This window comes from Spodoptera frugiperda, chromosome 16 (assembly GCF_023101765.2).
Source record: "Spodoptera frugiperda isolate SF20-4 chromosome 16, AGI-APGP_CSIRO_Sfru_2.0, whole genome shotgun sequence".
NCBI lineage: Eukaryota > Metazoa > Arthropoda > Insecta > Lepidoptera > Noctuidae > Spodoptera > Spodoptera frugiperda.
The window spans coordinates 1,619,078-1,645,428 of NC_064227.1; the positions used below are offsets into that span (position 1 = coordinate 1,619,078).

Genomic DNA, 26,351 nt, shown 5'->3' on the forward strand with positions numbered 1-26,351 from the left:
GGCGTCCATAAATTACGTGAGGTGTTTTTTCGAATTTTTTGTCCCTCCCTCCCCCCCTGGTGAGATTTCGTGAGATTTTCTTCAACCCCCTCCCCCCGTCCCCAATCTCACGTGAGATTTTTCAAAATGTGGGTTTCTTATGTAAACGAGCTGGATTATTGTAAAAAGAAAAAAATAAATTGCTTTGTGCTTTTATTTACGACTAGTTAAGACTAGTAACTAGTTAAAACAAGAATATCTACTCTAATTCAGTCCATGGCGAATCATGCGCGGTCTTAAGAGAGATTATTGGAATCAACATGTCCATATGATTTTCTGACAGTGGCTGACAGTGGCGCGAAAACAAAGGACAGGCTACACTGTACCGTAACTTCAGTATAAATTGAGTTATTTGGTATAGAACAAATAATGTAGTTTGACAGTATTACTGTCATTGTTCATTGTTCGTTCACTGTTCATGAAATTATTTTCTTTCGAACGAATTAGTGATTGATCTTGATCGTTTTACAATTACGCTTAAGATTAAATCTTAAGCATGTACAATCTAGATAAGGGGCCAAAATAGTATAATTTTTTTAGTTTCAATAAAAAAAAAATTACGTGATATTTGCCGGGCCCCCCCTCCCTCTCCAACGTGAGATTAGATGAGGTTTGACTCGACCCCCTCCCCCCCTTAAATATCTCACGTAATTTATGGACGCCCCCTTACTGATCCGAGGAATTAAAGCAGCAATTTTGGGTTATGTAAAGTAAAAACCGGTACAGTAAACACCTTAAGTGCAGACTACTTTTTCTAGTCCTGAAGTACACTCAGCAAAATGTACTTAGTGTTCAGGAGAGCTAAAAATATTTGTACTATGGAATATATGCCATTGATAGTGTGTGCATTGCAAGGTTTTTATCATCACAACACGTGTTTGACCAAACCGAAAGAATAAAATGATCAAATATTTAAAAATGATTCAAATACTGCGCTAAGCGTAAGCCAAATAATTGGTGTCTACGTAAATCAAGTGTTTTTTCTGAAACTGGTAATAAATTCTCTCATGGGATAAGTGGAGTTCTACCTATCTTTTTACACTGCCTTTTACCAACATTATACAATTCTGGACCGCGTAATATTAGTGCAAACGTGACGAGAGGCAATTGTAATGCCTTGTTATTTTATTGGAAATCTATACTAATATTATAAAGCTGAAGAGTTTGTTTGTTTGTTTGTTTGAACGCGCTATCTCCGGAACTACTGGTCCGATTTGAATAATTCTTTTTGTGTTGGGTAGTGCATTTATCGAGGAAGGCTATAGGCTATAAAACATCACGCTATGACCAATAGGAGCCAAGCAGAGCGGGTGAAACCGCGCGGAAGCAGCTAGTATTAAGATAATCTGAATCAACACTCCTTCGTCAGAGAGGAATCGTCATACACTTAATGACTAAACTATCTTGGGGTGCCGTGTCGCACGTATGCACAACTGCGGAAACTGGGATTTTACCGCAAGAACTAGATCAGTTTTACTCACGAATGTCGTCATAAAATCGTTTTGCCCCTACTCAGTCCGTGAGGATTTTTCTACTGGCAACGCCTACCGGGGCACGTTCCACGTCACGTCACCGCACTGTTCCACGTTGATGACGTCGTGGCCTGGAGATGTGGACAGGTTATCAAAGGTGGTGAAGTGGGGGATTTACAGGACTTCTCATACTGAATTCGCGAGAGACAAAACATATTAACTTTATTTATGGCTAACCGGCTTATGGATGCCCAGTACCTATACCAAATAAATTATACATACTTATAAATATAGAAAATGTCGTAATGTACACCTCTGCCTACACCTTCGGGGATAAAAGGAGTGACGTTGTGCGTAAACATAGAAAGAAAATGGTATTGGTATGAACTGTCGTCACTTTTATCAGAGGGCTTAGTACGAGATTGATTGACGTTTCAACGAGAGATAGGAGGAGGTGGAAAAGAGAGCACTTTCGGCGCTCTGATTGGTTGGTTCATTCGCGCCGGCCAATCAGATGACCGAATGTCATACATGAATTTCCAAGAAAAAAATTGTCAATAGAAGTGCATAATTCTTTCCGTATTGAGAAACAGTTATGACGTGTACTTTATTACTTATTGTGATGATACATATTGTTTACAAATACCTGATTGCAGCTAGATTTTACTAATACTGTTTTCCAAAATGAACAGTGCAATGTGTAACGCTTTCTCGGAAGTGAAAAGTGCGTCAATTTATGAGTGACGCACTTTTTTTAATGTTGAAAACTCTGCGTTTGGCCATCAACTCGCTTACTACCAGGACGGCGAAGCGAAGATGTGGCCGATGATGGAGCACACAGACTTAGAAAGTACCTATTTACTCTGACCTAGAAAAGACCCGAGTTGTATTTCTTTCCAATCCCTGGCTGTAGACTGCACGGATTAGGAACGTGGATTAACTTTTGTAGTATTAGCTATCTGTCTTTCGTTACGGATTTGAGGCACTAGAATGCGTATGAATATGCGTTTTATGGTGTTTCTTTCTTTCTTATTTAGCGTTTTTATTTCGTATTGAGTCGCGTTGTTTATTTACAATGGATACTGGACATTGTACAGATCAGTGATCAGGTTGTCTAAAGGACAATCTTTATCTTGATCTAGAATTCTAGATAATGTAATGAAGCAAATCTTGTTTATCTCAAAGACTTCTAGACTTTTGAAGAAATTAGCGCTGTTGCCACATATTGCATCATATTTTTAGGAACATTAACATTTTGTTTTACGGACAAATTATTTTTATTGTATTTTTCTGTTATGACTATGGTTCGACAATAGCCTGACCCTGATAGACCTAAAACTGTATCCATAAATATTGCCTATATTATAAAAAAAATCTTATTACTATCACAAGAAAATTACCTTATTTTTTGAGGGGGGAAATCATCCAATCACTTCTCCCGCCTTGGGCGAGGCGAGAGGGAGTCTCAGTCTCTTACAGACGCGTGATTAAGGTCACTGGAGTCCTAATTCTATCCTATCACCATAATCTTAAATTTTCAAATCCTCAAAAAGCGTTGCGGGTGTCATGTCCATGGACGGCGCTGATTGCTTACCATCAGGTGATCCGATTGCTCGTTTGCTGGCCTATTCCAAACAAAACAACTATACTAAACTCGTTGCAATGTCCAATACATATTTGATATTTGCATATTTGGCTTATAAACACTTATAAAATCAAATCTCGTTTTATTGGAGTTTAGAGATCAATTGACCACTGGCAATGGCGGTCGTATTTGAAAATCATCACAATTGCGTAAGAATTTTTGCTATTCCCTTAAATTACTGTTTAACTGCCGCATTCAGAGTCATTTAATGTTTATTTAACCCAGTCCTTAGCAATTGTTTTCGATACAAAATCGTTACTAGGGAATGATTTAAGTAATCATTAAACGTCTCTGAGTGTGGCCTTAAATGCCGCACTCGAGTCATTTATTGATCCCTTAAACTATTCCTTAGTAACCATTTTGTTCCCAAAATAATTTATAGAATAGAATCAGGCGTTTCTTGCGTAAATTTATGTTACTCTAACAATACAATTGATTTTTAGTTTTAATTCCGCTTATACATAATTATATCTATTGTAATGTTAAATAATTGCTAAGGACTGATTTAAGTAACCATTAGATGACTCTGAGTGCGGCGGTAGGTGTACTTAATTTCTTATGCGTTAATTAGTTTTTCTAACAAATTGTTTAGTGATAAATGGTTACCGATTCTCTTTATGTCTTCTGGATATTATTTGAACTGAAGTGTAATTTTCTAGTAGTTATTTTGTGTATGGTTACCATTTTGACCGGTATTTTAGGTTTGTTCTAAGTTTGTGGACGGATTATTTTTTATTTAGATTTGATGCTTTTAACGTGATAAAATGAATGTTTAATTTATTCATCTTTATTATGTCATTGGGCAACTTAGTACCTATGAAAAAAATACACGGTAAAGTTGCCCTAAGAAAAGGAGGAGAGTCCCCGCAGAGTGTGTTAATATTAAAGGAACCACTATAAAATTTCCTAAGAAAAAGAGGATCCTCCGACCAGCCCAGGTGATCGTGGCTGGTGGGCTTTCTGTTGAACTGTTTGTTGGGATTTTTTTTATCTATGTTTATTCGCATGTAAACTTCATATGTGCGATGTAGGATTTATGTCGTCATCCGTTGATTTGCTCGTCCATCTTCTATGTGCGACTTCTTGTCATGTGTCGCCACAGATATCTATACATATAATAAAATCGTAGAAAAGTGCTGTCTGTACATTGAAAATAAAAATAAAAAAAATAGCAGGGGTTATTGTTATGTTGATGTCGAACCCAAAAATGTAATTAACTTTTTTTTTGTCTGTTTGTCTGTTTGTCTGTTCGTCTGTGCGCGCTAATCTCAGAAACGGCTGATCCGAGTTGGATGCGGTTTTCACGAATATATTGTGGGATGCTTAAATTTACATTTAGTGTTTGTTTCATGTCAATCGGTTCATAAATAAAAAAGTTATGTCAAATTAAAGAATCACGTCGAACATTCTATGCTTATACCATTAATCTCCGCAACTATTTGACGGATTTGGTTGAAATTTGGTACAGATATAGTTTAGAATCTTAGAAAGGACATAGATATATTTTTATTTCAAAAATCAAAAAATAAAAATAAGAAATAAATTATTTATAAATAATTATATGTCGATCGTTACACGACTTCGGTTCATGTTATTGTTTTAATTCATCGAAAAAAAGTAAATAAATAGTAAAAAGGTATGAAAAAAATAATATCAATATAATAAAACATTTAGTACAAAGAAAATGCTCTAACGGAGTATAGATAATTCTATGTCGATCGTTACACGACTTCGGTTCATGTTATTGTTTTAATTCATCGAAAAAAGTAAATAAATAGTAAAAAGGTATGAAAAAAATAATATCAATATAATTGCTGCACGGTTGGTGCGGTGGCTGGGCAACTGGCTGCCGCGCAACGGGTAGCGGGTTCGATTCCCGCACGGAGCAACTCTTTGTGTGATCCACAAATTGTTGTTTCGGGTCTGGGTGTTATGTGTATGTGAACTTGTATGTTTGTAAACGCACCCACGACACAGGAGAAAATCCTAATGTTTTTAAAAAAAAAAAAAAAAAATTAAACTTTTAGTACAAAGAAAATGCCCGAACGGAGTATAAATAAATAATCCAAGTTGTCTTTATCCTCGATAGATGGCGTTGGGATCGAAATAGATCGCGCTATGGTTTCGTTACATTCATTTGGTTGGGTATCGGCCGAGCGCTTCGGTACTATCGTAGAAAAAGTGTATTATCAGTCGTATGATTATTTGTCTGTAGTGGTCCTGCTGTTTCGTATATTCTAAATTGGTTTCGTTGTATTTGTCAATTAATAAGTTTATTTGTTGGGTTTTCCTGGTTTTTTGGTTAAACTATTTAACGTAGGTTTAGTTTGATATCGATTATTAGTAGTTACTGTAGTTAGTTTTTTTAATAAAATTGTAAGTCTAATTTATAAATTAATTAGATTAGATTTAAGTCGTTTCTTTTAAATTATTTAGTTTAAGCTTGGTTATTATAGCATAGAGGATAGGTTGTAATATAGTTTCTTTTTTAATTATTATAAATTCGTAATTCGTAGCTTTCTTTAGTTTTAAGTTAGTTTAAGTCCGTTTTTAAACTATTTTTTTAATGCCCTAAGTGAGTATACATCTATTAAAATCAAACGCAGAGCTCATTATGTTGATTTTTGAAGAGTTCCCTGGAATATCTTCCACATCTCATTTTTGAAGAGATCCCGCGAGATCGGGAACTATGTGGTTAAAACCAAAAATTTGCCGGAAGTCACTATTCCACGCGAACGAAGTCGCGGGCAAAAGCTAGTATACCCTAAATTACGTTTATTACCTCTATTCGACAATGATGCTGAAATGATAAAATAAAATCCTCTGGAACCGTTTAATTAAACAATTCTGTACACTTTTCTCCATCGATTTGTGATTAAATATTTATATGCAGTGAAAGGCCATCGTTTAACACATTGACTGTCAACAAAAATCAGTTGAAGGCAAATCCTCCGCTAGCGCCGGTCACTTCTGCCCCCATGGCGTTTACTGTGTTAAAACCAATATTGTGTGTGTGTCCAGTAATCCCAAATTGCATCTTGCATTGACCATGTTTCATCGTCTCGGTCCAACAACTCGTGAGTAGGTCCACTGGACTACGGGTCTCTTCTGTATAAAAGTGTTACCTAACATTGTTAAACGGTTGTATTGCTTCACCTGTGTCAAATACAGTTTGGGTCCAATTTAGTAATTGGACTCTAACCTACCTGATATCTGATCGGTCTGACGTCAGGACCCTCTTCCTGACGTCAGACATACTTAATCTTGATGACCATACAATCTTAATCTTGATGATTGTGTGAGTGAAGTAACCGGAAGCCCAATTACCCCTCCTAATCTTCCCAAACAACCCTTAAATTCCTAACTCCCAAAGGCAACGCACTTGTAACGCCTCTGGTGTTTCGGGTGTTCATGGGCGGCGGCGATTGCTTATCATCAGGTGATCCGTCTGCTCGTTTGCCGGCTTATACCATAAAAAATGAAAAATATTTTTATACAATATTGCATACTTACTTGTTCAAAATCTCCATCGATTTGTCACCTTATTACATAAAAAGTTATTCTTAGAGGCTATCCTTTGTTTATAGTGATTTTACGTAGATGAAGAATGTTGTTACATCATAGCTAGTGCACACGATAACCGAAGCTTATCAACTTCCCATTGTGTTGATTATAATACGTTGTCAGTATTATCCACCGATCTCGGTATTACTAGACGCAGGCGCACGTATAACCGAAGCGAATGATTTATTTATTACTCATTCATTCATTGTTGTTTGTTTCGATTCCAAGTGTTCGCTACGACAGACAAGAGTTGTGTTACGCGCGCTTTTTTTTTTGGTTACCTACCTTTATTTTCGTGCCTAAGATATTTTGTTTTGAGTGAACTATATTATAGTGAAATTGTGTGTGGATTTTTAAGTGATAGTGTTGTTTTTTATATTTTTTGGTAATATTTTTTTGTGATTTATTATTTCTAATTTATTATTTGTTTTCTGGTTTGCTTCGTGTTCAAATGACTGCAGTTAGGCGTTTAAACTAAACTCAATTTTATTTGCCTCTTGTAATTACTTATCCTTCTAATATTATAAATGCGAAATTTTGTGAGGGTGTATGTATGTGTGATTGATACTCGAACACGTCAAAACGGCTGTAGGGATCGGGATGAAATAAAGAGTTGGGGTAGACTATGGTCTGGAATAACACAGGCTACTTTTTATCCCACTGGAACCCTGTCGAAGGAGCTAATTTTAATAAAAGAATTAATACTTTACAATACTTTAGGGTAAATACAAATAGTTAATTTTAGTTGTAATTATAAACAATACGATGCTATGAACTCTTATTTTTCAGAAGCTACGTTAATAATCGCATTTTATTTATAATTTCGATACATCCATAACATTGTGCTTTGTAAAATTAAAAGGGGGAAAAATACGTCCTTTATCACACTATGATACATACTAATTAAATTAATCATCTTCAAAGTATCAACGACCAATGTGATCCATCCAAATTACAATCTAGACATCATACGTTCTATAAGGGAGCTATATTATGCCATATTTAGCTCATTTGGTATCAATCGAATATTTTTATGTTAATCAGACTATTTTTGGAATAAATTATGACATGTTGATATTTGTAAACAGGATGGTGATATGAGACATAAACTGGAAAAGTATCGTCAGTTAATTTTTACGATTTTTTGTTGGGATTTTCTCACCACTCGACCACAGACAATACATTATACATTCCTGACGTCAAGTCTTTCACATTTTGAAAATATGCACCACCCACCAATATTGATCCAATTAGTTTTAAGTCAAATTTCCGTGGTGCTTGGCGACTGGGCTTCTCCCAGTTTTGTAGTCTCTTTTGTACGATTAGGCTTAAGTCATTTTGTCTCCTGCATTAAATTCGCCGAGGGAAGTGGAAATTGTCGTTTTCTTTTTCTTGTCCTCTAATAATTAATATCTGATTTATTTTGTTGCGGGATTCAAGACAGACAAGGTTTCCCTGGGACGCGCCGGTCTTCTTCGGGGGTATACTATTGCTTATTTATTCGAAAAGATGTATGTGAATAAACTAGATATATAGTTTTGTCGGACTGTACACTAGTTTATAAGTTTTTAATATGTACCTTATAATAAATAATAAATAAATACAATTCAACACTAAATCGCTCCCCTCACAGTTACCACGACACAATTAATTTAACTGTTCTTATAACTTGTCTTCAGATGACATCAGGGCTTCACAGCCACGGGCACCAGATCTCGCAGCCGACGGGACACCATCTGGACTCAGCCACCGTCCTCCCTGCCAAGGAGAAGACCATACACGGGAAAGAAAAGACCTTCAAGGTTTGACATCATCATGTACAGTTGCAAATAGCTATAAAGATAAATGATTTTAAGGAATTTTGACGCTGTTACTAATAACCATATTGAACGTAGAAGATTTAAACGTGTCATATTAGGACCTGTTGTGAATTTTACCAGACTCAGGCTTACTTAAGCTATCGAAGTAACATACAAATGCTAAAGTACGATTTTTTTTTGCATTTTCCTGTGTTTCTATCTACTTACTCCAAATAGAGTCAGAATGAGAGCGGGAGTGTGACAACACGCGGAGAATTTGATGAAATGTAGGTCTATCTTCCAGTACCCTTTGTACTCCGGAGCTGCGGACTTACCGGGACTCCGCCTCGAAGGGCAGAAATAGGAACGGGGTGGTTTTTAGTCAGTAAGAGTCTGACTCTCCCTCTCGCCTCACCCGAGGCGGGAGAAGTCATTGGATGATAAATGAAATGATGAAAAAATACACTTAGTACCAGCTTTCTTTACCTTTTAAACTGACTTTCCTTTTCGTATTAGGTTCTCTCACCTCACCACATACGTTTTTCAGTCAGTTGCATAATTTTTTGCATACGCCATCAGCGAAAAAAGCACGAAGTCAAACAAAATAAACTATATAATATTTACATTGAACTTGACAGTTCTACACACATAAATAACATACTTTGTGCCGAGTTTAACTTGTCTGTTTGTTCTTAATACAATGCAAAGCTTTACTTGTAACGTACTTACGTACATTTTAATGGGAAATTAACAATTTTACATAGAATACAATGTACTAAGATACACATTGTATACGTTAGGTCAATAGCCATTTGACGTCAGTATGTTTTTATCCATTTGTCTGTCTGTGGTTTGCTGCGGAAAAGGATATAAATTAAAATGTAGGACGATATAAATGTACTACACTACGGACCGTACTATTTAGCGCCTGTTTCACGACTTTCATATTTAAGTGCCAGATAAACTTATGTGACAGATAGTTCATACAAATTACGTTCTTAAATCTAATTTATCTGCATAGCGGCTATCGTCAGGTCCTTAGTGTTATAGTAACAAATAAATACATATAGAGAAATACCTATTTTTCCAACTAAATCTTAAATCTTATTTCTTATCGTTTGGGTACTCTAGAGTCACTAAAACTAATTAAAGTGTGAATTTAAGTTTCTGAAACATATGTGACTCATATAATCATGGTAAGGTAAATCGGGATGAATACAATTCGAGGGGTGAATAAATATCTCCTTCTCCTTTCCTGTATCTATTCACCCTTTGAATTCCATTTACGGTGATAATTTAAATAAGAACTATATTTCTACTATATCTATCATTAGAACTTGAGGCGGGATCATAATCACGGATTAACTGGCGCTTGCAACAGTGCCGAAATATCGGAAACTCATAGACTTAAATAAACATGGTAAATATCCCGTCTCAAGTTCTAAAGATAGTGTCAGTGACCATGCCTCATCTAGCTATTTGAAATATTGACGTGTAAAAGTGTTATTTTATGACCTATTTACAGAAATAAATATCATTTACCATTTATCATGTCAGTTGAAAAACTTATAAGAAGTATACTGTTAATGAGACAGAAAGATGTAACGTGTTTGTTTCATCAGGTGGTGGTCGGTAGTGAAGTGATGAAGGCGCCTCTGGTTGGCCCCCGGCCGTATAACGCGCTGGCCATCATCCACACCCAGCAGAGCAATACCTTCGATATGCTCAACTCGCTTACCACCAGTGTCGTGAGTATTATTTATTTCAAACTCATTTATTCCAATTAAACCATACATGCTTAGGTACTTTTGAAACGTCAACAAAGAAAAAAAAATTATAGTCTATCAGTCCGTCCATCAGTGAAGCTAGGTGCTTATTCCAAAGTGTAACTTCGAATGGAGAAGAGAAAAAACTCAATTCATTACTCTTTAAAAAAATGTTTACCATTGAACCGATTTTAATGTATCCTATTAGATGTACAGCTGTACGTGATTTTTAATATTTACTTTAAGTCATATCTGCTTGTCTCTATAAACTATTCTTTGAAGATTTTCTTTACCTACTTTTTTAACTTTGATAATTACTATTACCATCGTGAGACATACTATTTTTTTTAAATAACGGTTTTTTCACTTAAGTAACTGAAGAAAGCTGTAAACTTGAAACTAGAAAAGCTTTTCTAATATTGATGCCACTCGAATCAAATTTTTATTTGTAAATGCTTGTTAAACATTTAAGAGGAGCTAGTCAACGACTTATAATTTTTCTTTACAATATTTTATGTTATCTACATATTTAGATACACTGCTCATTTTCATAACATTTTTGTAGAAAAAAGAGTGGAACAACAGTAAACGGTTTATCTTAATAGTGTCATAAGAAGTTAACTGAAAGAAATAGCTACATTTATGCCCCGATGACATTGTTGTAATCTTTTTAACTGTTCGTTTTATTGCCACACGTGGCCACTTGTAGTAAACGATCGTAGAAAAATGGAAACTAAACCGATTATGCAAAAATGTTCAGCATTTGAGCTATGTATATTTATGCTTTGGCACGAATGGGCCGGCTCGAGCGAAGTGATATTACGGCATCACAGAAAACCGACGTGAAACAACGCTTGCGTTGTGTTTCCTTATGTGAGTGAGGTTACCGGAAGCCCAATTAACCCCCTTCCCAATCCCCGATTCCCCAACAACCCTTAAATTCCTAACCTCCAAAAGGTCAGCAACGCATTTGTAACGCCCCTAGTGTTTCGGGTGTCCATGGGCGGCGGCGATTGCTTACCATCAGGTGATCCGCCTGCTCGTTTACCGGTTTATACCATAACAAAATAATGCGTCATCGTAATATCGTGTGCAATACCTTCAATTTGTCGCTCCTTACTATTACGCATTGAGGTTTAAGATAAAACTGCATTACTAACAGTATTGACGAATGACACATATTAGTCACAAAATTTTAAGAAAACTGAAAGATTTCATGATTCAAAAGATTTACGTCTTTTCAACATTATCGATTTTAATCAGCAAAAGGCAGTTGCAATTGTGCATGTACAAAATGTCAAATTAAAATATTGATTATAATGATCATTTTACTCAAAAAATGCCATTATCACCTTTTGGCTTGAATTGAACTCCTGACAGGTTGCATAGCAGCCGGTCACCACTGCACCAGACCTGCGGTTTAATAGGAAATATAATAATTAATAGGCGGCATTTTGAAAAAGGACCAAATTAAAAATATTAAATTCAAATACTTTGTCTCTGTCTGAATGGAAGACAAGTGTAAGTAATATTGATTGTATTATTATATCCTGTTTTATCATGTTCCAGGCTAGTCAGCCCGTGGTCGGAGTGGGGGTAGGGGTGGGGGGCTTTCACCGAAGGAGTTCTGGCCAGGGGACGCTCTGCGACCCGGAACTGGACGACAGCGGGAACAAACTGGTCGCCAGGCTTGAGGATGATGCCTTCATCTCGGAGCAGGATCTGGTGAGTTTATTTGCACTTTTTATATGTAACTAGCTACTTCCGCGCGGTTTCACCCGCCCTGCTTGGCTCCTATTGGTCATAGCGTGATGTTTTATAGCCTATAGCCTTCCTCGATAAATGCACTATTCAACACAAAAAGACTTATTCAAATCGGACCAGTAGTTCTGGAGATTAGCGCGTTCAAACAAACAAACAAACTCTTCAGCTTTATAATATTAATTAGTATAGATGGCGTTATTTGCTCGCTGTCACGCCTAGTGGTAAGCGATGGTGCGGCCATGGAGCACGCCTGCCTCTAAGCAAACTTACTTATAAACATTGATGTACTCATTATTACAAACAACTTTCCCAAAGAAGTTTATTTTTACCACAATAACAAAGTAAAGTTCCAAAATACCTACCTACTAGTCTTCCGATGCGGGCGCTTCGCTGCTAACAGCTGATCACGCGATATTTTTTATTGTGATACTTAAATATAAAACTAATGAGTATACCAAATAAATTTCTTTGAAAAAGTTGTAATCATGAATAAAATAACATGTTTAAATATCATTCACTAATTACCCTATAAGTGAATGAATAAAGATTTTGTTTATAATTGCGTTACAGGAAGAAAATATCGAAATAGCAACTGCAACTGAAAAACGAATATCAAAGACTGATGCATCTGGAGAAGATCAACCACAGGAGCCACAGAATGGTAGTTATTACTTATTATTTTATTAAAATAAGAAAATTCTAATTATTGTTACTAGAAACGTTATTTTTTTGAGACTTTAGGGAACAGAGACTCCGACCAGACGAGGTGGTTTTCTGCCCAATTGTTATTCGTTGAGATTTACTTTCCATGTTTATTTGCATATAAACTTCACATGTGCGATGTATGATTTATGACGTCGACGTGCGACATCGTTTATGTTTTCACTTTCACCAATCCCACCTAAACTATTTCTTAACTTAGACTTACATAGCGTGAAGGAGCACCTAAATAAATCCCTTACCATATTTAAGTCTTTGACTGCCAATAGAAAACTGTTGAAGGCAAATCCTCCGCTAACGTCGGTCACCGGTGCTCCCCGTGGCGTTGTGTGTTAATAAGATTACCCTTATGTAGTTAAGTGTCACCTATCGCTGTTATTTTAATAGTATTCAATATATTTCCAGGCTTGGTGTACGGTCCTATTTATGAGCTGGAGAAGTTGGAACAGAAGGACAAGCAGGACAAGGACGACAAAGAAGATGAGGAGGAACCCATCGGAGTCTCGCCTTGTGGCAGGTTCGATACCCACTTTGCTCCTATTTGATTAATGACTGGTTTCTTCCGTGTGATTTAAGCCGCTGCTCGTTTCTTATTGATCGCAGCGTGATGTTTATATTTATCTATTCTCGATAAATTGACATAAATAATTATTCAATTCGAACCAGTAGTTTCTGACATTATTGAGATACAAACGTAACGTCGTTCAACAAAGCATGAGTGTAGGTTAGGTTGCGCTACGTATCATGCGTTTCGTTTTTTGTGCTGATTGTATAGTAGAATAAATTGTTAACCCCCTTTTTCACCCCATCCTTTCAACCCTTCGTTTTCACACCCTTTTCACCCCCTTTGTTCACCTCCTTTTCTTCTTGTCGTGGATGTCTTATGATCCGACTAAAAGATTACAAAGTGATCAGGCATCAGCGCTGTCTGATAAAACTGAACCTTTTGAACTGCAATTGTAGATTCATCTGCTTCGCATTTATAATATTAGTATGGATTTTCAGGTTTTTCAAGTACGACAAGGAGGTGGGTCGCGGTTCTTTCAAGACGGTGTACCACGGACTCGACACTCAGACTGGAGTCGCGGTCGCATGGTGTGAGCTGCTGGTTAGTGTCCCGCAGTACTTTAATTTATATCTCCTTAACGATATCATCAAGGTGACCAGTTTTATGCAAACGTAATAACCAGTAAGCCTGGATCTACAATGTGATAGGGGTGAGACTTCTAACCCGTTAAGGCTGAGTACTACATCAAATTTTATCGACAAAAGTCGGGGGTCGAAGGGGTCGAATCCCCTCCCCTAAAAGTTATGGCTATTTTAATATATTTTTTACTTTTTTTGATATCAAAGGTTGTATGCGTCGTAGAAACAAAAAAAAAACGACAAACGGTAGCTAATAACCTTGGCTAACTAATTCATTACTTTTTTCATATGTTTGATAATGTTTTGGTGAGAAAAAAAAACATTTGTGAATTATTTTTACCGAAAAAATCACTATTTTCCAATATTTTCAATTAGGGGTTCAACCCCCCATATTATTTTTTTTGTCGATAAAATTAGATGTAGTACTCAGCCTTAACGGGTTAGAAGTCCCACGCCTATCACATTGTATATAGTCATAGATAAATATATACAGTGCACCAAAACTGGTAATGTGCATAGAAATCTTCGTCACTGTTCGGTATCTGTCACCACCAATGTATAAAGACGGACTGACTGACGGACCTTTGACTGACAGGTGACCGCCCTGTCCGGAGGTGATATATGAATTTGTATGTTTGTAAACGACACAAGACATAAATCACAGTTTCTATAAACCAGTATTCAATTATATGATTCCAGGAGAAAAAGCTGAACAAAACCGAACGTCTTCGGTTCCGCGAGGAAGCTGATATGCTGAAGAAGCTCCAGCACCCGAACATCGTGCGGTTCTACAACTACTGGGAGGGCACCGTCGCCAAGAAGAAGAACATCGTGCTCATCACTGAACTCATGCTGAGCGGGACTCTTAAGGCGTGAGTATTATACATGCTGACACGGAACCCCTCCAGAGAGCTTCTGCGTTTCCAACCAATCAGTATACTTAGTACTAGACTACTACACCCTTCCGGAGCTGCGGACTACCTAGCGGGTTTACCGGGGCTCCGGCTCGACGGGCAGGTGTAGGAACGGGGTGGATTTTAGTCAGTAAGAGTCTGACACTCCCTCTCGCTTTGCCCAAGGCGAGAGAAGTCATTGGATGATTTTCACCCTCAAAAAAAAAAAAAGACTACTACACCCTATTTTGAAAGTGCATGTTACTAGGAAAATGTCACATTGTTATTTACCCATAAAGCTTCAAGTACGAGTTTACTTTACGTTGAAGGAAAACGAAACGAGAGCGCGTTCGGCGATCTGATTGGACGGTGCTAATAAACCCACCAATCAGAGCGCCTCGAGATCACGCCATCGAGAATCCTTCAACGCAAAGCTAACTCATATTAAGGGTACAATTTATTTTGACTATTCGAAATAAGTATTTGCTTAGTTGTCATAGACAAGAGGTTATCTAAGTACATTGCAACGATTTATTTTCATTTATATTGATAGTAATGTTTTGTGATTGATTGCAGGTATCTCCGGCGGTTTAAGCGAATAAACCCGAAAGTACTAAAGTCGTGGTGTCGTCAGATTCTAAAAGGATTAAACTTTCTACATTCAAGAACTCCGCCTATTATACACAGGTTTGTAGATTTTTAATAAATATTTTGGCCCACACTCCCGTACAAGTTCACATACACATGGCATCCAGACCCGGAGTTGAAGTGTTTTGTCCAGGAAGTCACTATGCCACCCATGCTCTAATATTAACTTCTTTAGGCCGCGTTTCGTTTTCGTTATCTTTAGCGGTGCGCGAATTGACCAATCACTATACTCGAAATCTCCGTTCCGCTTCAATAGAAACATGCATGATAAAGTGGTTAATTCGTGCACCGCTAAGCTCCTCGTTTTCTCGACTAATCTATTACGGGAATTTTTTTGACTTTGCCCGATTGTGAATATTACGTAATAATATTTTGACTACTCATTCCAGAGATCTGAAGTGTGACAACATCTTTATAACGGGTACGACTGGCAGCGTCAAGATTGGAGATCTGGGACTGGCCACACTCAAGAACAGGAGTTTCGCCAAGTCCGTTATAGGTACATCGTTCTATTATGATTATTACATAAATGTGTCGTGTGAGTGTGGACCGGAGGCTCAAAATTATCCATTTCCCTAATTTCCCCAATCCCCGAATTACTTGAATCACAATAGGAAATAGGTTCTCGAAATTACGAAGTATCCTATTGTTAACTAAGAATCATAGTTTACTTACGTATTATTAATAGATAAAAGCTCTACTAGTTTTGAGTCACAGAGGACTTCATCATGAGCAGCGTGGGCAGACGCGGCGATGTCACTTAGCCTATGTGTATAAACCGTGATTCTTAGTTAATTTAGTATGTCTCACGATAGTTATTATAAAAATATCTTATTGTTATTTATAAACATAGTTATAAATAGTCGGTAATCTAAATCTATACTACAAGCCACTAATGTCGTAATGTAATGTCCTCTGGTGTCCATGGGCGGCGCTGATCGCTTACCATCAGGTGAAAAATCTGGGGCCTTAGTCTGCTATTACAATTGTGTCAGAATGGTCGATCATTGAGCAGTGCAAAAGGGACGCAGCTATGTAGGTTGTATAGCTCTTTCCCTCTTGCACTGCTCAATGATCGACCATTCTGACACAATTGTAATAGCAGACTAAGGCTCCTGGTTGACTAGAATTGGAAATTAAAACGGGATATTTACCATGTTTTTAAATTCCAATTCTAGTATTAGTGACCATGTCAGTTTAAAAACTTATAACCCTGGTTGACTGTTATGTAATCTGGCTTAATGGTCATGGATGCTGTGCAGGCACCCCCGAGTTCATGGCTCCGGAGATGTACGAGGAGCATTACGACGAGTCGGTGGACGTGTACGCGTTCGGCATGTGCATGCTGGAGATGGCCACGGGCGAGTATCCCTACAGCGAGTGCTCCGGGCCCGCGCAGATATACAAGAAAGTCGTCTCGGTACGTATATTGTTACTATTAATAATGGCGAACGGGGTTATTGTAAAAAAAAACTGTTTATTAAATTATTTTAATGTAGTAAGAATAATTCTACAAGGCATATGTATATTTTATACCTATACTAGCCGACCCGACAGACGTTGTCTTGTCTACACGTCTTTAATTTAAAAAATTGTCGGATCCAAGGTAAAATATTTCAAAGTCTAATAAATTAAAAAATAATTTAAAAAAACATTGTCCAGCGGACAAAATTGTGAATCTAAACCATTCTCAGATCCCCTTGAACACACACAAAAATTTCATCAAAATCGGTCCAGTCGTTTAAGAGAAGTTCAGTGACATACACACTTACAGAAGAATTATATATATAAAGATGTACAGTTTAAGTGTCTAAACACACTATGCCGAACGTACGCGACCGAAGTTCAGCGGCTTATTTTACGTTCCAACGTATTCGGTTGATATGACACACCATAAGTGCCAAACTTACGCGGCAGTCATTCAACAGTTCTACAAAATACGTTGCCACCGAATTGCCGCTGAACTTACGGCCAACCGAATTTCGGCTGTACGCTTTAACGCAACGTAATTTCGGCATAATGTGTCGCCAGAAATTCAAATAGCATTGCAGGCGTAATCATGCCGAACTTCGGTCGCGTATCCTCGGCATAGTTTGTTTAAACACTTAAAGTACAGTGTAACTTTAATGATTATTTCGAACACTAAATTAGCAACGCTGCAGTTCACTTGATCACGCACTGATGCGAGTGCATTGGGGACTACAGTTATTTTCGTCACCACCTGCGCTTTAAGCAGCAAGCAGTTATTTAGTGCAATCACTGCAACTGTCTATTTGACAGTCAACTGTCAACAACAACTGTCTGTTTGAACGTCCATTGGTGTGACACTAGCTGTAGTTGACATAATTTAAGAGGTCAACTCTGACGTTTGTCAGTCTATGTACCATTAATTCTACAACGAAGTAATGACTTGATATTATTGATTGGATTTTTTATTTTTTTACGTTGCCCTTCCAAGATGTGCATAACAAGCTATAGCGGTACATAGACTGTCAAACGTCAGAGTTGACCTCTTAGTTTGTGCCGACTATAATTGATTGTGTCTGGTAGTATGAAGCAACACTGTGTTAGATAAATTGTTTTTTCAAGTGTAGTTTTAAACAATAAGTATGCTATTTGATCAAAATAATATTAACGTCACATGTCGTCGAAATTATCGTTTTGACATTATGATAGAAGTATCGAATTAAACTCTTCTTATTCTTATTGAGGATGGTTTTGGGTTTAAAAAACTGCTGCGCAAGATGTGAACAACCCCTTGTGTTACTCACACACTCTTATTCCACATAACTCCTCTAGTATTGCGGGTCTTCATTGCCGGTGGTGATAGCTTACCATAAGATCTGTTTACTCGTTTACCACTCTTATTCATAAAATATACAGAAATTATAGTATAATGATATTCGCAGGGAGTAAAGCCGCAGAGTTTGGAGAAGGTCACCATCCCTGAGGTCCGGGATATCATCGAGTCGTGTATTAAGCCAAACAAAGCTGACAGGTATGTGCATCGAAGCTTCGTAACGGATCGGCATTCATTCTTTTTTATTATACAGGGTGACTTTGAATTCGACGTATTCCTCTCAGGAGGTGATAATACAACTAATTTCCTACAAAAATAGCCCTGAGGTCCTTGGGCGGAAAGTGGCTAGTTTCTGAGATATTCAACATTTTTGATTTTGGTAAAAATATCCCGAATTGATTACAAAAACATCAATAAATAAAAAAATACTGGTTGGATTTTAGTTATTTTAGATTTAATCAGTTGCCAATACATCAGTTATCATTTATAAATACTAATAATGGCAGAAATATCATTCGTTTTAAAATAGCAAGTAATTTCCTATGAAATTTTGTTTTGTTTCACTAATTTGGTCAATAGATAACTGGATTTATTTCGAAAAAAATATATGACACTAAGCGTACAAACTATTAGAAAAACTTCCTTGGTTTATTAGCTACCCATAAACGTAAAATTATTTACAATATTCCCAAAAACAAATGAATTAATTGATGATAAGTAGAGTGTAAAGAGAAAAGCGCAATTTCAAAAACATCTTAATTTGCAAAATTTTGTTCAAAATGATCGTCCCTACGACGAATACATGCCCGAACACACTTCCTTATCCCTATGACGTTCACTCTTGGGCTGAATATGCGTTTTATTTCGTCACTATGTTTTGGAGAAGAATTTCGATATTCGGCCAATTTCCTCTGCATAAACAAGGGACTTCATGTAAAAATCAACCGGCGTTAGGTTCTGGTCATTGTGCATGCCATGTAGTTGGACCACCCTACTAATCCAATGCTTGAGAATCAATGTTGTCGACCATTGCCGCACAGTAGTTCGATAATGCACTTGACAATCGTCATGTGGAATAAATTCGTCAATCAAATTAATAAATTAATTCAATAAGTAGAATAAGTTCATTCATCTTGTTTCTAAATTCAATTTTAAAACAATGACCCTAGCACATTCCTTAAATTTTTTCATAATTCTCACCATTTAAATTGTTGGATGAAAAGTAGGGTCCAATCAAATAATTAATTATGATACCCCTGCAAACATTTGAATTAAAACCGCGATGCGCTAACGATGATTTACTTTTTTCAGATTTTGTTGACTTTTTTGTGGCTAATAATGGATATTGTGATAGTTTATCCAGCACACTATCGAACTACTGTGGGGCAATGGTTGGATACCTTGGTTCCCAGGCGTTATATTGACATGGGGGTCCAACTACATGGCAAGCGCGGTGTCCAGAATCTAACGCTGGTTGATTTTTACATGAAATTCCTTGTTTATGCAAAGGAAATTGGCCGAATATCGAAATTCTTCTCCAAAACATAGTGACGAAATAAAACGCATATTCAGCCCAAGAGTGAACGTCATAGGGATAAAGAAGTGTGTTCGGGTATGTATTCGTCGTAGGGACGATCATTTTGAACAAAATTTTGCAAATTAAGATGTTTTTGAAATTGCGCTTTTCTCTTTACACTCTACTTATCATCAATTAATTCATTTGTTTTTGGGAATATTGTAAATAATTTTACGTTTATGGGTAGCTAATAAACCAAGGAAGTTTTTCTAATAGTTTGTACGCTTAGTGTCATATATTTTTTTCGAAATAAATCCAGTTATCTATTGACCAAATTAGTGAAACAAAACAAAATTTCATAGGAAATTACTTGCTATTTTAAAACGAATGATATTTCTGCCATTATTAGTATTTATAAATGATAACTGATGTATTGGCAACTGATTAAAACTAAAATAACTAAAATCCAACCAGTATTTTTTTATTTATTGATGTTTTTGTAATCAATTCGGGATATTTTTACCAAAACCAAAAATGTTGAATATCTCAGAAACTAGCCACTTTCCGCCCAAGGACCTCAGGGCTATTTTTGTAGGAAATAAGTTGTATTATCACCTCCCGAGAGGAATACGTCGAATTCAAAGTCACCCTGTATAACGCCTCAGTCATATTTTTCACACCTTTTAAACCATCTCTGGACTTCTACAAATAACTGAACTAACTGGTCTTGAAACCAAAATTTGCCAAATCGGTCTAGTCGTTCTCGAGTATTAGCGAGACTAACGAACAGCAACTAATTTTTATAGATATAGATTGATTATTAAATAAATGTTATATCTTATCTTGACTGCACGGTTGGCGCGGTGGCTGGGCAACAGGCTGCCGTGCAACGTGTAGCGGGTTCGATTCCCGCACGGAGCAACTCTTTGTGTGATCCACAAATTTTATTGTTGTTTCGGGTCTGGGTGTCATGTGCATGTGAACTTGTATGTTTGTAAACGCACCCACGACACAGGAGAAAATCCCAATGTGGGGCAACGTTTAAAAAAAATAACCAGCAACTGGTAAGGGCGATCATATATTTCACTACAATTTCTAAATAAATATTAAATCTTGTATATTTTTCTCCTATAGGCCAAAAGTGAAAGATCTGTTGAACCACGAGTTCTTCGGCGAGGACATCGGGCTGCGGCTGGAGATTGTCGGCAGGGACCTGGTCACCTCGTCCGACATCACCAAGATACAGTTCCGGCTGAAGATCATCGATCCTAAGAAACGGTGAGCAATAATATAATACACTAGCTACTTCCGCGCGGTTTCACCCGCTCTACTCGGTTCCTATTAACGCGAGCGAGCGAGCGTTAATAGGAACCGAGTAGCGCGGCGCGCTTCCTCGATAAATGCGCTATCCAACACAAAAAGAATTATTCAAATCGGACCAGTAGTTCCGAAGATTAGCGTGTTCAAACAAACAAACTCTTCAGCTTTATAATATTAGTATAGATAAAATAAAAAGGCTTTATTTGATCCTGCTACAATTTCATTAGAACTTGAGAGACGAGATATTTACCATGTTTATTTATGTCTATGAGACATTCCGATATTTCGGCACTGTTGCAAGCGCCAAGATTACGGATGAACTGTCAATATCCCGTCGCAAGTTCTAATGATAGTGTTAGTGACCATGTCAGTTTAATAACTTATACCTGCTACAATTTCTTCTCAATTTGCTATTTTTATGACCGGTATATCACTGTCATTACACTTAATTAATATGGTCTCTATCTTGTGCTATTCGCCACGACTTTGGTGCAGCCACCAGACTTTTTATTTCGGCGTTCCAGCTTGTAGAGGGCTTGTCTCTTTTTCTTTTGTCTTGAGGTCCATTCTATCTCGTAGTGATAGGCTCTTCTTAAGTTTATGGGACTACCACATGCAAATAAAATTTGAAATCGCCCATCCACCTTGAGCAAGCGTGGTAATTAATGCTCATACCTTCACCGCGTGAGAACAGGTCGTTGCTCAGCAGTGGACACTTATATGCTGATGTTAATACCCTCATCTGTCCAGGTCCTACACCCACAAGGAGAACGAAGCGATCCAGTTTGAGTTCGACATAGAGAATGACGACTGCGAGGAAGTTGCCAACGAGATGGCGAAGGCCGGCCTCATCATGGAAGAGGACGCCAGGATCGTCTTCAAGCTGCTCAAGTCTCAGCTTATCAGCCTTAACAGGTCAGTCTATGAATTATGTATTGTATGTATTTGGTTTTGTTGATTCATTCCTCTTTAAAACATTGTTAGGAAAACATCGGGAGGAAACCTGGACTTATAATTGAATAACTAATTCGAAGAAGGGAATAAATGTTACTTTCTTAGTTTTTCCGGTTTTTACACTCTTATAATCTATAGACGTCATAGATATGTTTTGACTATGCGGGCGGTAGGCTAGTTATAAAATAGAATTATATTGTATACAAAAACCTTTTTTAAGTTCAGTTTCGCTATAATCATCTCCACCATCAGCGTACGCTGCTTGTATCTTCACAAAGTAAGAAGCTAGATTTGACGTCAAAATTCTTATTGCAAAGAACGGAAAAGAAAATCAACATATCAAATACTTAGCACTGCTAAGTATTTGAAACAAACCAGACAAACTGCTAGTTAGCAGTTTGTATGTGATTTTTTATTAGTAATGAGTGACCCGTTTGCATCGCACAAATGTTTATTGATAACTTTCCCAATGTTCCGCCGCGGCTTTGAGACGGTTAAAATTCCCGATCATAATAAACATGATAAAAAATTAGCGAAGTCAGTCCAGCCGCTCACGCGTCTTGCGATTACCAAGGGCATATAAATACATAAATTATTCATTCCGGTCATTAAAAGGAATTGTATTTATCTTTTAAAGACGTAAGTAGAGGTGTTTTAATTTTAATTTTATTTTGTTTGTTTTGTAAAACAGCCAAGACTTGTACGCAACCGGGCTTAAAGGAAGCAACCTAAACATCGCTCAAGAGAACTTGAATAAACAATGTGGATTGCACTATGGGCTAGTTTCTTTGTTTCCATTATTATTCTTGTAATTTAAAATCGTAATACATGTGGGAAACAGATTTCTCAATACTTAGTATTAGAAAAATAGAGACTAGTAGTCAAACTAAATGGATTTATAGTCAGCACAATTTAAGAGGTCAACTCTGACAGATGTCATCTAGTGAGAGGAAAATAAGATCACTTGCTGTTTATGACCGATTCCTAAGTCATATCGAGTAAAATAATTAAAGTTTGTAATCACGCTACATATTAGAAAAAGTAATAATATCTCAAGAATTTCCGAAATTGTACGTCAGATTGCGTAGATCATTGACAAATCACTGGTGCTTGAACTTAATTATTTTTAAAGAACCGTATCAAGTTTAATAATTATTAATATTACAGATCGATCATATATTAAATTAAACCAAAAAATATATATGATTGATTTTGATAATATATTTTTAAATATTTCATAATAGAAGTATACAAAATCTATTAAAGTAACCGATTTTTAAGAATAAATTACGATATATCTGAAAACGGACAACTGACACGTAACATCAATATGGTAACCAACCTTTTATTATATTATTCTTTGAATCATTCGTCTATTTGAATGCATTTCTATAATCTTACTATCTCACTTACTAATCTTACTAATTTTATGAATGCGAATGTTTGTGAGTTTGCGTGTTTGTGTGTTTGTGCGCGTGTATGTTTGTTACTCAATCACGTCAAAATGGCTGAAGGAGTCGGGATGAAATTTGGAACAGGGGTAGATTATGGTCTAGAATAACACATAGGCTACTTTTTATTCCACGGGAATGCGGGAGAAGCCGCTGGCAGAAGCTAGTATAAAGATTAATTTGATGCTTATAAATGATATCCTTTATGAAAGTGTATAAGTAACGAAGTAATGAATTCATATTAGATTTTTCGTTTTTACGACCCAGGACGTTCATAACAAATCATAGCGGTACATAAATTGACAAAAGTCAGAGTTGACCTCTTAGACTTTGATTGTGCGGATTATACTTCTGTTGTTGTTCTGTTATAGTTTAATTTAGAACTTTCTTGCAGTAACTATTGAATTACATCAACTGTCTTATGTATACATGTGACTAATTGTAGTTCACTAAAGTACAAATTTGCAAAATATGTAGGCATAGTTTCTGACTAATAAGCACAAGACAATGTAAATCGTACTTAAGTAACGTACCTACGTAATTTCTTATGAGACCGACAAAAGTTTGTCTGTCTCATAAGAAATTACTGTATATATATTAATTATCATATTGGCTGACAATGTACGAAAAATGAGCGAAATAGGTCCAGTAGTTAAGCCAAACAATGCATTATTCTTTTTCAGCTAATTTGAATACTCTTTACAAAAAAGGCATTCAACAGTAGCATGTCCGTAACATTCGTAGATAATCTACAACATTACAGCTCTTCTGTGGTCATAGTAAATGGAGCTGTTCATCCAGAATTTATGATTTACTTTGTCAATTATATTCATTGGTACTCATAGCTTACCACTGATGGAAACGGCCTCAGCTAACTTTTTTATATGGAAAGATGCGTGCTATGGACGTGTGCTATGAATAGCCTACTATCGATACATCGCATACTCGAGTTGCGCATCTTCCTCACACAGCTACATAGCTTAGTATCAGTGGAAACGGTCACATACTTCCACAGCTTAGCTATTACATCTTCGTAGCTTAGCTACATAGCACATTTCGGTAGATATCCTCGGTGCCGAGTCGCAGTTAATGTTAAAAACAAAATAAGTAGGTAAACACCGAGCGACCTACATTCCATTGATCGGCACGCATAGAAATCAAACTAAGGACGTTGCGCGTTGCGAAGACTAAGCACGCAACGCGTAAAATATTCTCTCATGCTTCGTATAATTTACTACAGAACGCGTAATAGCGGGCTGCCGTGTAATGTGTCGCGGGTTCGATTCCCGCGCGGTACAACTGGTTGTGTAGTCCACAAATCGTTGTTCCGGGTCTCGGTGTGATGTTCATCTGATTTTCTATGTTTGTAAACGCACTGACCATAAAATTTGTATATGTATAGATATGTGTCCTACATAAAAATATACAAAATTAAAATATGTTCTAGTTTTATTATTAAATAATATATTTTAAATTTATTATAACTTTCGTGAGACATACTCAATTAATATATTTTGTTACACAAAATCTATTTTAAATTAAAGGACACCGTAGCTAAAGAAAATCGAAATCGGGTTGATTCGCAGACATTGGTTCAAAGACGAACTAATGCTGGTCACGCGATCCGAAGAATTCGACTGTAGTTAGCATTTTATTATAGCTCTAACATGTATCTGTTAAAACAACAAAGGGTATTGTTTCTTCAGTCGGGTAAAAATAAAATTAGTGATCGTTTTGTTGATAATCAGGCTATGTATGTTTAAATTAGTATGTTTGTAGAAACTGATTTCTCGGATAGGTCTAACCGTCTATGCACGGTACTGCGCTTTTCACTCATATATACATACGGTAATTTTGGGGGCTCTTAACTATTAGGCTACGTTAGCCCCATTGTACCCTAAACTTATCTATCTAAAAACAATTTTAAATGAACTATTGAATAAAAATATTAAAAACCTGTGGGTCATCACTGTTGCAACATCATAACAATAGATCGTGCTGCATTTCTCAAAGGCTCTGACAAAATACTAGAAAAGGATCCCAAATCATATTATTTTATATAAAAAAGTTGCATCAGTGAGTCCCTCGCCTCTTTCAATTCAACTCGTGTGTGATAAGTTGGACAACCATCATCCAACTTGACACTTCGCAGTTTGGTGAATTTACTTTTTTCATAAGGAATGCGTAATATATAATATACATACATAAGAGCGCAGGCCGCAATACCAGGCGAGACAAAATGTATTTCGTATAGCGTGTCATACAGCGACAGACGAGGGCAGATATTTGGATGGTACGGGTTACGTTAGAGACTTTCAAGTCAGACCATGCGTCATACCTCACCCAGAGTGGGAGGAGTCATTTGAAAATGTTTCATGCTCAAAAAGGCCTCTTGTAAAAACTATGATGCAATTTTGCATCATTATTGTGTCATCATATTTTTGTTTATTTGTTTATATGTAGAGATGCATCTTGTGTCCTATTATGGTATTAGGTAATCAATTGGTCGTCACGCAGTTACCTCGGGACACACTTGAAATAGACAACAATATACATACATTACCTCACGCTCATGGTCCATGAGTACCGAATCAGCAACATATGAAACAAATTTTGTTAGGTCGAGGTCAACTTTTTTGATGCACTTTATTATATTATCGGATATGGTAGCGGGAGTCCTATCAGAATCTTCGTAGAAGTCGATGATAGAAGATGTCGTGCCTTTGTCTACATTGAAGAACCGAATTACAATAGGGTACAACTTGCAGTTGCCCCTGTTGGAAGCGTCGCATGTTATCGAATACGGCGCTTGGTCTACATCTTTGAGAACCAAAGATAGTACGTAAGGTACGAG

General features: G+C 36.8%; 1 protein-coding gene across 8 annotated transcripts in view; it reads left to right on the forward strand.

Moving 5' to 3' along the window:
- The window catches only part of LOC118280564 (serine/threonine-protein kinase WNK1), a 63,252-nt gene that overhangs the window by 9,384 nt on the left and 27,517 nt on the right, over positions 1-26,351 (forward strand). For all 8 annotated transcript variants that reach the window (XM_050699565.1, XM_050699569.1, XM_050699570.1 and 5 more), the window contains exons 3-15: positions 8,400-8,522; positions 10,142-10,267; positions 11,855-12,010; positions 12,620-12,710; positions 13,175-13,286; positions 13,775-13,877; positions 14,615-14,787; positions 15,385-15,495; positions 15,846-15,955; positions 16,719-16,876; positions 18,366-18,454; positions 20,907-21,050; positions 21,843-22,007. In XM_050699565.1, coding sequence (XP_050555522.1) covers positions 8,400-8,522; positions 10,142-10,267; positions 11,855-12,010; positions 12,620-12,710; positions 13,175-13,286; positions 13,775-13,877; positions 14,615-14,787; positions 15,385-15,495; positions 15,846-15,955; positions 16,719-16,876; positions 18,366-18,454; positions 20,907-21,050; positions 21,843-22,007 — 1,661 coding nt within the window. The remainder of the gene's footprint in view (positions 1-8,399; positions 8,523-10,141; positions 10,268-11,854; positions 12,011-12,619; positions 12,711-13,174; positions 13,287-13,774; positions 13,878-14,614; positions 14,788-15,384; positions 15,496-15,845; positions 15,956-16,718; positions 16,877-18,365; positions 18,455-20,906; positions 21,051-21,842; positions 22,008-26,351) is intronic.